Source organism: Cavia porcellus, unplaced genomic scaffold, assembly GCF_034190915.1.
Source record: "Cavia porcellus strain 051 isolate PalLab524CR breed Dunkin Hartley unplaced genomic scaffold, mCavPor4.1 scaffold_26, whole genome shotgun sequence".
In the NCBI taxonomy this organism is placed as follows: domain Eukaryota; kingdom Metazoa; phylum Chordata; class Mammalia; order Rodentia; family Caviidae; genus Cavia; species Cavia porcellus.
Window position 1 is genome coordinate 10,073,419 of NW_026947509.1, and position 15,781 is coordinate 10,089,199.

Genomic DNA, 15,781 nt, shown 5'->3' on the forward strand with positions numbered 1-15,781 from the left:
ATACAAATGGCAAATAAATACATGAAGAAATGTTCACCATCACTGGTCATTCGAGAAATGCAAATTAAAACATCATTGAGATTTCATCTCACCCCAGAAAGAATGATAACAAACGTTGGCAAGAATGCAGGGGAAAAACTGCTCCACTGTTGGTGGGAATGTAGACTGGTGCAACCACTATAGAAATCAGTATGGAGAATTTTCAGAAGACTGGAATTGAAAGTTCCATTTAATCTGGCTATTTCCTTCCTGGTATTTTCCCAGAAACACTGAAAAGATCATGTCACAGTGATATATGTGTACCCATGTTCATAGCAGCCCAATTTATAATAGCTCAATCTTGGAAACAACCAAGATGCCCATCAACCACAGAGTAGATGAAAAAGATGTGGTATTTTTATACAATGGAATATTCCTCAGCTATAAAAAAGGATGATCTTGAGGCCTTCATAGGTAAACAGAGGCAACTTGAGACTATCCTCATAAGTAAAATAAATAAGAATCATATTTATAAATATCACATTGTGTCTCTAGTATAACAGGTGATCTGAACTGTAGGAGTAATAAAATCCAATATGTATAATTGCTATTGTAAAAAAGAGAGAAAAAAAGTACTCTAAAGGATATAATTGCATGTATGTTTAAGTGTGTAGGACTGATAATCATATTACTAAGTTTTTGTTGGGTCATTGTACAGAAGTGTTTGCAGTCTTGCTGTTTGAATGTCCACTTTGTATGCTTCACTTTTGTAACTTGAACAACTATTTCTAAGAGGACAATATATAATTACAGCTAGTGATTCCTTGCTGTATACTTTTTTGAAATTATATATTATTTCTACCCTTTTTCTTTTTTATTTTTTTCTCTTTAAATAAAAATGTTAAAAAAAATTAACAATACCAATAGATTCAATCTTTCTAAAGTTAAAAAAAAGAATAACAAAAAACTATTTAGTCTAATTTTGAATCAGTCAAAGAAATTATTAAGAAGGAAAGACAACCCAGTGTGGTAGCGCATCCTTATAATCCCAGTATTCTAGGAGGCCGAGTCGGTAGAATCACATTTGAGCCCAGCCTGGACAACTTGGAGACTTAGCAAGAAGATAAAACATTAAAATGGAGGCTGGAGGTGGGCATCAGTGTGAAGGCTCTGGGTTCAACCCCTAACACTGGAGCCAAAGAAAGAAAATAACCACAGCACAGTCAGCTATTACAGCAAAAAAGAAACATACATGGTAGAGAATAAATGTTAACTAAAAACGGGGAAATGAAACAAAAGTAACCATCTAGGAAAGGTGCTAGAGGAGATTTCGCCTCATATTCTTGAAAAGAAATTTCCCATTGCGCGGTTCTTATAAGATAAATGTTAAAAGTGATGAAAACGGGGTGCAGATTCAGTGATGACTTCAGAAGTCTTATTTTTATTGTAAGGACTTCAGAAGAGGGGCTGGGGATTTAGCTCAGTGGCATAAGCACCTGCCCGGCAAGCATGTGGTCGTGAGTTCAATCCCTGGTACCGATTAAAAAAAAAAAAAAAACAACAAAAAACAAGGACTTCAGAAGTAACAATATGTATTTTCATTGAAAGAAATGAAATCAGATAAAATTTCGAGAGAAACATCTTGTTTGTGAACGTTGGTTTCGGTTCGGGTATACATATGTATTTCTGGAGGGAGGTTACAGAGACGAAGGACTGCTGTTGTGAATCTGAGCAGCCCTGGGCTGAGTCACTGTGAGTGTCAGTGGGAACAAAGCACAACTTCAGGTCTCACCACAGGACGGCAGGGTCCCAGGGAGGACCCACCGCACAGGGTTAGTGAAAATGGGGACTCTGATTGGCTCGTCTTAGCTGGACCCAGAGAACCTGCATCTCTAACGTGTTCCCAGTGCTGCTTCACATCTGCACCAGGGACCACACTTTGAGAATCATTCGATTATCGATGGCTTTTGAAAATGCCCTGGGTAAATCAGCTCAAGTTACTGAAATTTCTATTTATGCCTTGTGAGACGATGACCTCAAAGACTGAAGTGGAAGACAAGGAGATACTGTTTGGGACAAGACCTCCCAAGAGAAATAATTGCAGAATATCATTGCCTTGGGGACCCATCAGGAGCCTAAACTGGAGTGGGGGAGGAGAAAGGGATGTGTTTCCCATTGCTGGGGGAGACTGAGATGGGCACAGAGAATGGATGGATGCATATCAACAGCCCGGAGACTCCTTCCTCCATAAACGTCGAGGGGGTAAGTCCAGGGTATACTTCTGGAAGGAGAAGACTGTGGAAGTCCTTAAGTCTCCAAAATCACACTGCATGGGAATGATCATTTGAGAAGCTCAAACAACAAATGTCAAGGCTGTAGGTCACTGTTGCAAAACACAAAGAGATAGGTACTGTTTTACCCTGACTGCATTCCTAAGCCCAAATAAACAGAGAAGGTTTCTCACTTCACTCTTAAAAATGGGACATAATTGCGAAATGCACTTTTCACACAGAATCCGAACCTGGAGGTAACAGGAGTCAGCTAATGTACCCTTGGCGTTAGATTAATTCTGAGTCTTTATTGCTAACAACTAATCCCAGAAACAAAGAAACTCATTGTAGCTGGGTTCACAGAACTGCCCTTTGCAGTGGAGTCCAAATTCTTTGGTTTCGATGACTTTTGCGAATGAATGAACTGCCGGCCTACCATCTCAGTTGAAGACTTAGGCTGCGTTCTGGGGTCACTGTGTCCTGCTTGGTTCCGATGTCAGTATATGGTGGGGGCAAAGGAAGCTTCTTCCACTGATGTTAGCGGCCACAGGAAGCATCCGGCTAATTAATGTGACTGTTACTGAATAGAAGTTCCAAGGCTGAAACTATTCCAAAATGTGTTTGATTTGTTGTATATACAACATGTCAGCCTCCATGGCCTGAAGGCAGTGTGGAAATAATAACTTGATTGTTCAAGCACATAATTTCTTCCACGGCTCTTGGAGAAAACACGGATGTAAAAAGGCTTTTGAAAATTAATTTCCATGTAAATTTCCTTTTTTTAATGTGGTGCTTTATGATATATATATATATATATATATATATATATATATATATATATAAATGTTGGCCTCTGTTGAGATTACTTTGTCTGAAGATTGGATCATAAATAAGTAATCATATAAATTATAAGAAAAATTCAGCATATTAAAAAAAAGATCAGTGACAGACATTTCCCCCACATGTGCTGTTTTCAAATAAACAGTCATTAAAAGAAAGACACATGTATGAGCAAAATGCTTCATTACCAATTCTAAACATCTTTACATTTGAATCGCTGAGATTCAAAGATAATTCTTATTTATAGGCTATCATGGTAGAGAACAAAGGATGTCCAAAGGCTAAAAAACAAGTTGCATTATATCAAATAACATTTACAGAATTTGAATGATGCTGTAAAGTACATTTTAAACCTGTGAATTGTGAGCAATGTGATTTCAGATCAGGAATCTATGAGAAATAATTGCATTGCATGAGACACAGCACTCTCAATTAAACTGATACCTTTTGAAAACTGATACCTTAATTAAACTGATACCTTTTGAAAACTGATGGTCACCTCACAGGTCTGTTGTAACGGAGTCCTCTACGACCCCCAGCCTGGATACCACTGCTGTGAAGAGAAGTACCTTCCATTCCTTCCCAATTCCACTGGTGTTTGCTGTGGTGGCAGAATCCAAGAGGCACAGCCCGATCATGAGTGCTGCTATGGGTATTATGCCAAGGTACTGCCAGGTGAGGATTATTTCTAGGTGTTCTCAATAACCTGGGGATATAACAGACATAAAAGCATGGTTCTTGTCACCTATTTCAAAAACCTTCCCAACAAAAATAAATGATAAACACATAGCAAATGACCTGCATTAAATATTGTTTGTTTCAGCTTCAGTGAGACGTAAGCAGAACTATGTGGAAACCAAAGAAAGGCCACTAGAGACTCATGATCTCTTTGGACAGAAGACAGTCTGTTCACCAAGAGGTGACAATACACACCGCTAGGAGATAAAGGGGTGGAGAGAGGAAGGCACCCTAACTAGTCTAATGCATTGTTGTCCCCAGGTGGAGAAGCACACAGGGCTTCCATTGGGAACAGTCACAGCCATTTACATAAGGCAGACTCATCATCATGTGTAGCAATGACTCATTCCTGAGCATCCTCAATCTGAGGTCATGAGCACAGGTACAAAACACAGAGAGCCTGTGTAGATGACTGGGTGGAGAACATAGATAGCATTCTGATGAGCACAGCTCACCCCCAGTCCCCTAAGAGGAGTGGGTTAGAACTTGGTGGCTTGGGTTGGTGCCTTGTAAGTTTTTCCAAACACCCTCAGCTGAAATAAAAAGAAAATCAGCTTTGAAGATTAGTTAGTAGTCATAAGGAGGGAATAGCTCTTTCCTTGTTAGTAAAGGACCTTGATCCTGATGGTACCTGCTCTGCCTGGTGGGTGACACAACTATCTAAAGAATATATCTAGAGATCTGCCCAGTTAGAGATCTGTGTCTAGTGGTTTTGTTTTCTTCTCATGGCTCAATATTTTCACCATTGACTATGTGACTCACTAACTGTCCCATTCCATGAAAATATTTTCTTCTTCCTCTAAATATTTCTATTCTGAAATAGGCATGCACTGGCTGGATTACAGCTGCAAAATTCCACTTATTTGAGACTCGGAGACGACTGGCAATGTGTTCTTATAGATCAGACGGGAAGGAGAAACAGAGCAGAGAGTAGCAAACAGGATCCACCCTCTCTTCTGTTTCTTTCTGTAGACCAACTGACCTGGTCATTTCTCACCAGATTTCAACGATGAAGAACAGTGCCTATTGAATGTAGTTGAGGACATTTGTAAAATACTAAATCTCAGCGAAGATCTCTGTTTAATGGCTTTATGGGTGATATGGTACTTGCATGTGTGATCATCCCAACTTTAGAAAATTGGAACTTACGTGCAGTTCATAAAAAGGCAGGCTTAGAGAGGATTAGTAACACACCCACCTTCTCCAAGGTAAATAAGCATCTGAAGAGCTACAAGGAAGATGCAGGCATGGCTCCCTAATCTCTGCTCTCATGAGCATTTTACTGTCTCTTTAGCCAAAATGTGCTAACATTTGTCAACATTTTTAGAATAACTATTGCAGACTTCTGAACTTTCTCGTGACACTCACGGTCTGTTTCTGTTGATCTGGAGAAGCCATTGAGGACACAAGTATTTTGCTAAGCGCTGAGTTTATTACTGGTGAGTTCTTTGCAGTCTGAAAATAAACATGAGAGGAAGAGAAGAAAGCTAAGTTTTTCTGAGGACTTAGGAGAGCTGACTGCTTTCAAGAGATTCGCGTGTATCTACTTTACCGTGAGATTTAAGTCTGATATCTAATTAATTTGGGCATTAATACATTAGTGATCTTTATGTTTGATATGAATATTTCCAACCAAAGTAAGTGAAGTAAGAAACTTGCCCAGTATCTTTCTTGCAAAACACTGGAAATGAATGGAAGGTGTAGCGCCAGTCCATTCAAAACCAAGAACCTCACTCATAGCATTTTCCCCTTAAAATCTATAAGCAAACCTGGTCATTATAACTGTGCTGTTATTTCTGATTCTCCAGCAAAAATACTTTTACAACTAAGTCGCTCTTGACCAGATTTCCTCACTAAGAAAATACATTGATGCAAATGAAGATTTTATTTAAAAAAAAAAAAACTTCTTTACTGTATTATAGCCTGTACTGTATTATAGATTAGTTAATAACTAATCTAATATTGTGAAATGTTTTGTTTCCACCAAAAATTGACATTCAGGGAGTTTACATATATTCTCTTCCTCATCTCTTCCCTAGAAATAATCCAGTTAAAAATCCTAGGAATTAGATTAGGGTTTCCTGTTCCTCACACCATTCGTCATGGATAGCTTTTCTCTGAGTCTAGTATGCAACTACACGGTAGTGTGTTCGTTTCGAAGTCACATGAAGATTTCTAATTGTATGATTTGCAATGAACTATTCAAGCCCTGAAAAATACCCTCTGTGCCTCGAAAATTCACATGAAATACTTGCTCGCTCACGTGTCACTTCTTTAGCTCTAGAACTCTGCCTGTCCTTTTCCAATCTTAGCCATGCCATATTTTCAACCAAAAACACAATCTTTTTTTTTTTTCAAAATAAAAGTGAACATTTTTTCCCACAAAAAAATGAAATAAGCCATGGAAGCCCAGGGGTCTTCCATATTCTATAAACCTTTTCAATGACTGATTTTTGAAACAAGAGTATTAATATCTCTGTTATCTACACACACACACCCCCACACACACACACACTTGTTCCAGAGCATCTAAGTATCTACCAAATTGTTGAGGATGTCCCCCATTTAGCTTCTTTCTAAGTATTTCATTTTCCACAGGATTAGGATGCATACCACGCTGTCAAAAGGAAAAAAATAAGCCCACAATTTCATGGGCTAATCAAAGATGGTGTTTGCTCCCATCATTAATCTCAATGTACCTAATGAAGAGATCCCTGCGCGACCTTTGTCGTCAGCCCCTGGGCTTTGTTAACTAGTTTAAGGCTGTTTATGTCACAAAAGAAAGCATAGGGACCCCAAACTATCTTGTATCTAAATGTAATTAAAATCCAGTCTGTAGCCTGCCAGTTCAAGGCTGAGATGGGTGTAGGCATTTGGGTATTTATAGGTGAGTCTGAAATAGTGGTTATTAATATTCATTTCCTTTTTTTTCCTGTGGACTTTCCTTCATAACAAAGAGCAGTAAAAAAAAAAAAAAAAAAAAAAAAGAATGCACATTAGCCTGTGCGTACACTTTTTTTATGAATATGCTAATGACCCCAACTAAATGTTAATGTGGGTCATTCTTTGATAAGAATAACAATTAACTGTTAGACTGCATGGTAGCTTTTAGAGGCAAAACATTTGCAAGCCCAGCCTGAAATAGATTCATTTTGAGAGGTTAATGAGAAGGTGACTGATCCTTGCATCTTATGTCTAATAGCCCCCTTTTTTTGAGGGAAAAAATCATTTTATTTCTCATTGATATAATCCACATCTCTTGTTATGAGGCCTTTTCTTGGGATAGTCACTGAATAGGATTCAGAGGGATCAGGGAAATATAAAGTATGTAAACCAATTACTGTTTGGTACAGTTAAAAGAGACTTTCAAAACAGAGCTTGTTTCCCCAATATAGATGTGTGTGGCTTCCTCTCTGCCCGGTGCCCTGGGTGCTGTGAATTAACTGGCCCTTCCCATGGCCCCTGTGACATTTTCCAGTGAGAGACATTTTGTTTCCTGGTTGTGGAAATGTAAGAAAGATGGCAACTGAATTCCACGCCAAATAGAAGTTCCCTTTTACCCAAGGGAGAAAATGCATGGATAACAAGTATAATAATTTTGCAGTAAGCTTATTCCTTCTTCATTGGCTTCTGGGGCCACCACAAAGAAAAATTCACAAATTCCTTTCTATACCCAGATCCTGCACTGTAAGGTCCTTCCACAGGCAGTGGACTAAGCCTACTGTCCCTGAATTCTGGGAATCCACATCCTCAGAGAACATTAGGGATGCCCTAACCCAAACTGTGCATGAATGTGTATCACAATTTTATTTTAAATGCCCAAATAAAACACCCCAAATGTCTCTGAATACGTGAGCAAACTGTCATACGAAGCATTACAACCTAGAAATAAATAAGAAGGATGATACCAGAAGGAATTATGCTGAGGAAAAAGTCAGTCTCAAAAAAGCTATTTACATGGCCCACTCAAAAACAAGCTATATTTATAGTCAACAAATTGGTGATAGCCGTAGGAAGTGGGTTGGAAAGTGTGAGTATAAAGTCACAGTATTAGACTATTTCAGATCATATTTTATATGATCATGCTGTAAGGGAAAAAATCTGTTTAAAGTTCTGGTGGTTTGATGCTGAATAATAGGTGGGCATGATCTTTGGAGAGAGACAGCCTAGATTCATATCCCCTTTCATTCACTTTCTAGATGTTTGAGCTTCCTTGAGTAACTTAAACTAAGAATATTCATAGGAGGCTAATACCTCAGATATCCACGGGCTGATGAGCTAGAATCCCGAACTTACTGTCTTTTCTGTTTGTAATAATAGGGGAGCACAAGAAGAGGAGGTTGACGAGTCCCTCGTTGTGAAAAGACAGTTTCCAATGAATCTGACCAAAGACTCGGGGACGTTCCCTGTCATCAGGCTGGGTAGTGGGGTAGCCTATTCATAAAAGCTGGAGTCAGGTGGCTAAGGGCCACTGAGAGCCTTTGAGACCAAGGACTTCCCTGGATCTTTAAGAACTGGCAATGCTTTCACATTAACTTTTGCCCAATCAACCTGCAACTCTTGAGGGAGAGAATCTTTGCATTTTGTGTGGTACTAAAGCCTGGAATATAGGCCCTAGAAGACACACTTTTTTCTCACAAATAGGTATTTGGGGGCTGGGGATATAGCTCAGCAGCACAGGTGCCTTCTTGGCAAGTGTGAGCTTGTGAGTTCAATCGTCAGCACCAAAAAATAAACAGGTATTCTGAGACTTCATGTCCATTAATACTACCACTGTGGAAAAACAGAAAGAACCAGCTGTTTTGAGACCGTGATATGAAAAAAGATCAAGCATCTATTGAACGGAAGTAGACTCTTCTGGAGGAAGTCAAGCATCTCAATACATTAGCGTTTTAACAAATGCAAATGTAGTGGCTTAAAACATCCCAGATGCACCGCCCCATGTTGCTCAAAGTTCACAGTTTAAGTAGGTGACCCAGGGTGTTTCCAGCAGTGCATTCCCTCCCAGGAACAGAGTGTGCTTTCTGGGCTTTCTCACCATCTGGAGCTGCCCACATTCCTTGGCTTACGGTCTCCTTGGCTCTTCCTTGTGCCCACCACTGAACCGTTTCTCACATCACATTGCCAAACTCAGCTCCACCTGCTGCCTTGATTGTCCTGTGCCATGTAAGGTGATATCAGCCTTCACAAGCTCCAGGAATCAGGATGTCGACATCTCTGGGAGGTCAACATTCTCCTAATGTGTATGAGCCACCCTAAAGTCCTGGCTCATCACTGTGAGAATTAAGATGCTCTGTAACTCATGGGGTACAGCTGTGACAGGTGAGTACAGGACGATACTGTCAGTCCAAATGCAAAGAACATGAAAAAGCGCTGAGCGCAGACCTGCTCTCAATTAGGTGGCTGCCTTGGGGATTAGAGAAGGGGCGGCAGGGTTGGGAGCTACCGCGTGGTAAGGAATCACAATCCTGTTAATGGCCCTGAGTCTGAGACAAAGCGTTACCCGCGTCATTTATTGTGTTGATGGAGTGAACAGAGATAAGTGCTAAGTTAGTACAGCTGATAACATGTGTGTCCTTTCTAGAACTACGAGAATACAATCGATCATGCTTTTTCAATGGCCTCCTTCTTAAAAGTAGACTTGGGGGTAATTTTAAGAAGAGCATTGCCAGAATACAAAAGCAGTCATGAGTATCAGTGGAACACAATAAAAGATGCAGAAAAAAACCCAAGCAGATTTAACTGTTGGATCTTTGACAAACAGTCCAAAAACACCGGAGGAAAGAGAGCCTTTATAAGAAATGGTGCTAGGAAAAGTAGTGGCTTTCCACATGCAGAACATTGAGTCTAGAGCCATGTATCTTGCGAAGCTTTAATCAAAATGGAACAGAGAGCTAAATTTTAAGCATAAACACTTTGCCTGCTGGAAGGTAAAATCAGTAAAACTCCTCCAGTCATAGGCATAGACAAGGACTTTCTGAACAAACCCCAACTGCACAGGAAATAGGACTGAGAATCAGCAAATCAGAACATGTTGAGTTAAAAAGTTGCACAGCAAAATAAACAACCAGCAGGGAGAAAAGAGACAGCTACAGGATGGGAAAATTTTTTTCCAGATATTCCCCATGCAGAGGACTACTATCTGGAATATGTAAATAACAAAAAAATTAACCCCCCCAAAAAAGACACAATCAAAAAATAAGCACGTGAAATAGGCATTTTGCACAAGTACAAATGGCCAAGAAATCCATGAAAAGATGCTCAGCGTTGCTGGCCATTAAAGACATGAAAATTAGAACAATACTGAGATTCCCTCAGAAGGAATGGCTGTCATCAAAAAATCAAATAACAACAAATGCCTGCAAGGCTGTGGGGCCACAAACAAACTCCTATGCATGGCTGGTGGGAATGTAGACTAGTGTAACCACTACGGAAGTCAGTGTGGAGAGTCCTTAAAAGCTAGAACTATAAATTCCATCCAATCCAGCTAATTACCTTCGAGGGGCATCTTCTCAAAAGAATTCAAGACATTGTATTACAGTGATCCATGTACATTCGTGTTTATAGCAACACACTCATAATAGCTGATTTTGCAAGCCACCTATATGTCTACGAACAGATGAATGAATAAAGAGAACACACAATGGAACACAGCTGTGCCATAAAGAAAGACAAGCTTGAGTCATTTGTAGAAAACTGGGTATGACTTGAGACCAGAAGAATGTTAATGAAATGAATCAGGCACAGCTAATATATCACGTTTCTCTTACATAAGAAACCTAAATTATAAATAAAGGGCAAAATAAAACATAATAGGAAATGGGGCAAGAGATATTTTTCAAAAGGGAAGAGGGTCAAGAGAAAGAGAGAAAGGAAAGGGAAATAAAAAAGAAATTAAGATATGTTATGTACAGGCACCAGCTCACCCAAGGAATGTAATCATTGTGTAGTAATATAATGTGCTCCAAAAATGATAGATTTGTGTCACTGTTTTCAAAGTTACCAAAGTGCTACTTCTCCACAGTTTCAGATTGATGCTGCACCCTAACTGCACTGAAGGTTACGTGACTCTGTATCTAGGATAACATGTCAGAGAACCACATGTAAAGACATTGTAAAGGGGGCTGGGGATTTAGCTCAGCAGCATAAGTGCCTGCCTTGCAAGCAGGCGGTCGTGAGTTCGATCCCTGGTACCGATAAACAGTGAAAAAGACAAAAAAAAAAAAAAAAAAAAAAGACATTGTAAAAAGAATGTATACAGACACTGGTGAAATCCCAATGAAATCGGTAGTCTGCTTTTTTAAAAAAAAATTTTAAATATTTTAAAAAGAAAAGCATACTAGGAGCATATCCAGATAGACGAAGTCCTCTGAAGTTGAGTTTGTCCTATGAGTCCCCATCTAAAGTATCTTTGCCCTCCGCACTCTTGGAAACAGATTCCAGGGGACAAATGTTGGTCAAAGAGTCAAGTCAGCGCCATCACCAAGCTGCAGCATGGGGGCTTCTCCTGAAAGTCACAGAGAATGACCCAGTGTCCACATGTGATCCTGGTGTCTCATCTGCGGTGGATTCCTCCCAGTGGGTGCCTGGAGTCAAATTGTCACACCAAAATATGCACTGGTTTAAAAGAGAGACCAAAGAAACACAAAAGCAGAATCAAAGAGGTAGCTGACATTTCTGTCCCTGAGACATTTAGTTTGTTCCTAGGACAGAAGGTGAAAAACTGGCCGGGTTTGTTACGGATAAGGTGCTTCCTAGACCAGTGCTGAAGCTCAGTAATCCACTTCCAGCAGCTCTGGCAGGCTGCCACGGATGGGGTAATTCCAAGCCATCGCTGTGTAGTTGGCTCTCGGTTCTCGAGGCGGGGAGGTCAAGAGAACTGGACAGACATCAGCAAGGGCCTTGGCCCTGCACATTCCTTGACAAAAAGCAGAAGTGAGCCTGCGTGCTGGGGAAATTTCAAGAGATGAACGCGATGGTAAACGGGACTGAATTCATCCTTTGTGTCAGGTACCTACGTCCACAAACAACCAGCCCCTCCAGACACAGTGGCATTTGCCCGTTCATGAAGAAGGGTCCCCAGCCTCCTATGTTACAACTGCGGGCCAATTTCTCTGGTACATCAAGGGCTGATAAGATTAGACTCATGGCTACCTTCACAGGGAGGTGCAAATCTGTCATGGTTGTTCTTCCTTTTCATCTTTCTTGCTGAGGCAGAGTAAATACTTCCCTGGGTCCCGCTGTTGTATGAATATTAACCATTAATCTTTTATGAACTAGACATAGCAGTGTCCCTGTCCTCCTCTTTCATTTCTGTCAACTTGACCTGACATTTTCTTTTTCTGGGCTGTAGTGTCTTCCACACTGTGGCACGCCTTTGCCATTGGTTGTCTAACATGTCTTCTGGGAAGCAGAGATACCGACTTTACTGCTTATGAGACCAAAGTGTTTCCAAGGGGTAGGAAAGTAGTCTCTGAAAATAGGCATTGAGTTATAGGATTTATTTTCTTCTTTTATGAGACTGGATCTTTTATGACAGGAAAATACATATAAGACAAAATTTACCATTTTAACAATGTTTAGGTGCACTGTTCAGTGGCATTGACTATACTCACACTGGTGTACAGTGACCCCTACCTGTTCTAAGAATGCTTTGTCTTTCCCTGCAGAAACTGTACCCACTGAGCACCAACTCTCCATTCCTGTCTGCCCTCCACCCTGGGCACTGCACTTCCATTGCTCCTCTCTGATTTGACCACTCCAGGCATCTCATGCAGCTAGAAGCATTCAACAGAGTCACTGGAGATTGGCTTCTTTCACTTAGCATAACATTCTCAGGATGTGTCTGTGTTGTAGCTCATGTCAGGAATCCATTTCTTTTCAGGTGCGAATAATATTCCCTTGTATGTGGACACCAGGTTTTGTTTATCTCTTTCTCCATCAATGCATAGTTAAACTGTTTTCACCTTTTATGGCTATTGTGAATGAAATCACAGCGAACACCGGGTACACAAATATCTGTCTAAACAGCTTGCATTCTTTTGATTACATAATCAATTCCATATATATATGCCCCAAATCAGAATTTCTGGGTCATATGGCGTTTCTGTGCTTAAGCCTTTTGAGGAACTCCTCTTCTGCTCCATGATAGCTGGCCATTTTCCATTTTCAACAGCAGTCCCCTCCTGTTCCAGCTTCTCCAGACCCTGCTAGCATTTAATTTCTGTTTTGCTGTCATGGCTTTGTCTTTGGTCAAATAAATACAGAGTGATTAAGAAAATGACAGTCATGTACAGTGTAGGTTTATTTACAAGTTAGCTTCTTAATCCATCCCATTCTCAAAAAAGAAAACTTATATTAAACTGAAAAGGATCCCAAGACATGGTTTTTTCTGACAAAAGTCATTGCCTGGACCTAATACGCTCCTTTTTTAGAAGAGGGCGAGCACTATCAGGGCCACAGGTTTAAGCATCCTTAACACAAAAGTTTCGGAATTGAGCTGAGATCATGCAGCTCCAGGGTGACCGCCCTCCTGCTGGTGACTCTGTCCGGCCAGCCGTGGGTCTCGGAGTCCTGGCTGCAGGCGGACTCAGCTGCCAGGCAGGCGGCGTCCATGCAGCCCGGCGATGACTGATCTTGTCCTAAACCCACAGGTGAAATCTGCTGTCCCGACGCGCAGCACGAGCGCGTTTCCGTGGGGCTCGGCGACGCGTGCTGCGGCAGGATGCCCTACGCCTCCTCCGGCCACCAGATCTGCTGCGCGGGGGTCCTGCACGACGGCCGCGGGCGGCAGTGCTGCGGGGGCCAGGTGGTGAGCAGCGCGGTGCGGTGCTGCGGAGGCGAGGTGCGGGGCCTGGTGTACCCCGCCCTGCCAGGTAAGGGCCCACCTTCCATGCGGGGACACCCGGGAACCCTCCCGAGGGGGCGAGGGTGCCCTCGCTCAAGCTCACATTCACTGTGCCCTGTGCCGCGATCAGTAACACCATAAATAAAGCCGTGATGTTCCATTTCATCTGTGTACCTGATGGGATCCATCAGCACTCCCACTGGAGAGTGTTCCATACAGCAAAAAAAAAAAAAAAAAAAAAAAAAATAGTGCAAAACAAAACTGCTCTGGAGTCCATTGCTTCTGCAGCGAAAGAATGTTTCTTAGTCAAGACTTGGTCCGCACAAATTATCCTTCTCCTTACTATCCGTGAAACTAACACTAACAGCCATCCAGCTGGGAGTGGTCGTGTGCTCCTATAACCCCGGTGCTCTGGGCGGCCGAGACAGGAGGGTCCCACACTCAAGCTCGAGCCTGGACAGGTTGGTGACTCAGTGAGACTCAAAATTTAAAGGTGTGGGGACTTGGTGACGGGAGACCCCATCTGAAAGATTAAAGTGGGACGGTGGGTCAGTGCAAAGACTGGTTCAGCCCCCAGAGCTGCGCCACCTGCCAAGAAAGCAAATAGAAAGTAATGGTTATCGTTAAATGAGTACTTACTGTCTGCTGGGTGCTGTCCCAAGTGTTCTGCACATTACTGGTGGAATAAATTAATCTCAGCAATCTGAAAACAGGTGCTACTATCATGCACATTTTTAAAATGAGGAGATGGGCTGGAGTGAAGCTCAGTGTTAGAGTTCTCACCTACCACGCATGAGGCCCCGGGTTCGATCCCCAGCACTGCACACAAACAAACAGGTAAGGAAATGAACATGATAATAAAATATAAGTGAGGAAAATGAAGAATGCACACTAGAAATGTATCTGAGGTCATCAATCTAGTCAAATCTGGAGTTTGGGCCAGCTGAAACTTACATGATTTGGGAGCCTTTTCAGAAAAAAGAAAAATAAAGAAGGCCAACAAAATAGAGTGTTTATTTACAGTGAGAAAATGAATGACAAATCAAAAAAGAAAAGAAAGGAAGAAGAAAGAAAGAAAGAACACCCCGAGCAAATCCCACTACTGCGCGGGGAGCCCGTGTGCCTCCCTCCACCTGCCCCTCCCGCCGACCTCACATCCGCGTCCCTTTCCCTTACCCCACGGGCTTTGTACTGCAATTACCAGAGAGAAGACAGTCATTCTGCTTTGGTTCCACAGCTGCTTGTAATCATTCTGAGTTTGGAAAGAAGGCCCTCAAATTCACAGCGCATACATTGTGTCAATGTGTAGGATTCTCGTCAAATGCAGGAAACCTTCACAGGGGATCTCTCCGGCGTCCTGGGCCACCTAAATTGTTCTGATCTGAACGTGATTTGCAGTGACTTAATTGTTCGTGGGGTTGACTTTTTAAACCTGTATTTCATGGGTCTTCTTTCTAAACGTCTGAATCTGGGTTATAAGTTATCAGCAATGTCAGTATCCTGCCTGTAAATCAACAAGAAGTGGAACTTTCTCCAATGTATTTATGAGTCTCTTCTCTTCATAATTTACATGACCCAATAATCAAATCGCCTGTGCATTGCCTCAAATCTGAATCTATCATTTTCTTTCACTATTTTCAGTTATGATCTGAAATTTAATTTACTGCAATCCTCTTTTTTATATCAGAACAGTTAGAATTAATCTATTTTAGTTTTTCCAGTGTCTGCTTCATAGTTTTTTCTACCATCTGATTTTTTGTTTCTTTAAATCTTCCCCTTGTATGCATCTGAATTAGGAGTAAATCCACACACCCCACATCTTCACTTTGGATCTAAAATGGCATATTCAACACTTGGCTCTTTTTTTCTATGGGAGCGACTGAAACCAATGTAGTAAATACACTGAACCCAAATTAAATATTTCCCAGACTCCACCGCTGTTCCTTTATTGGCTTTGCTATCAAAGTGCTCTCTTTATTAACATTCCATTGACTAGAATTCAACTATATGTTGACATCTAAATACAAAGGGGGATGAGGGATTTTCCCATGAATCTCTCCCGCCTGTGGCCAAGAAGAAATTGTAACTCCATCGGTGGCTGGAAGGC

At 41.3% G+C, this 15,781-nt stretch overlaps 1 protein-coding gene across 4 annotated transcripts in view; it reads left to right on the forward strand.

Moving 5' to 3' along the window:
• Ush2a (usherin) overlaps positions 1-15,781 on the forward strand; it is a 658,323-nt gene that overhangs the window by 493,273 nt on the left and 149,269 nt on the right. For all 4 annotated transcript variants that reach the window (XM_063236705.1, XM_063236706.1, XM_063236707.1 and 1 more), the window contains 2 exons: positions 3,596-3,764; positions 13,481-13,702. In XM_063236705.1, coding sequence (XP_063092775.1) covers positions 3,596-3,764; positions 13,481-13,702 — 391 coding nt within the window. The remainder of the gene's footprint in view (positions 1-3,595; positions 3,765-13,480; positions 13,703-15,781) is intronic.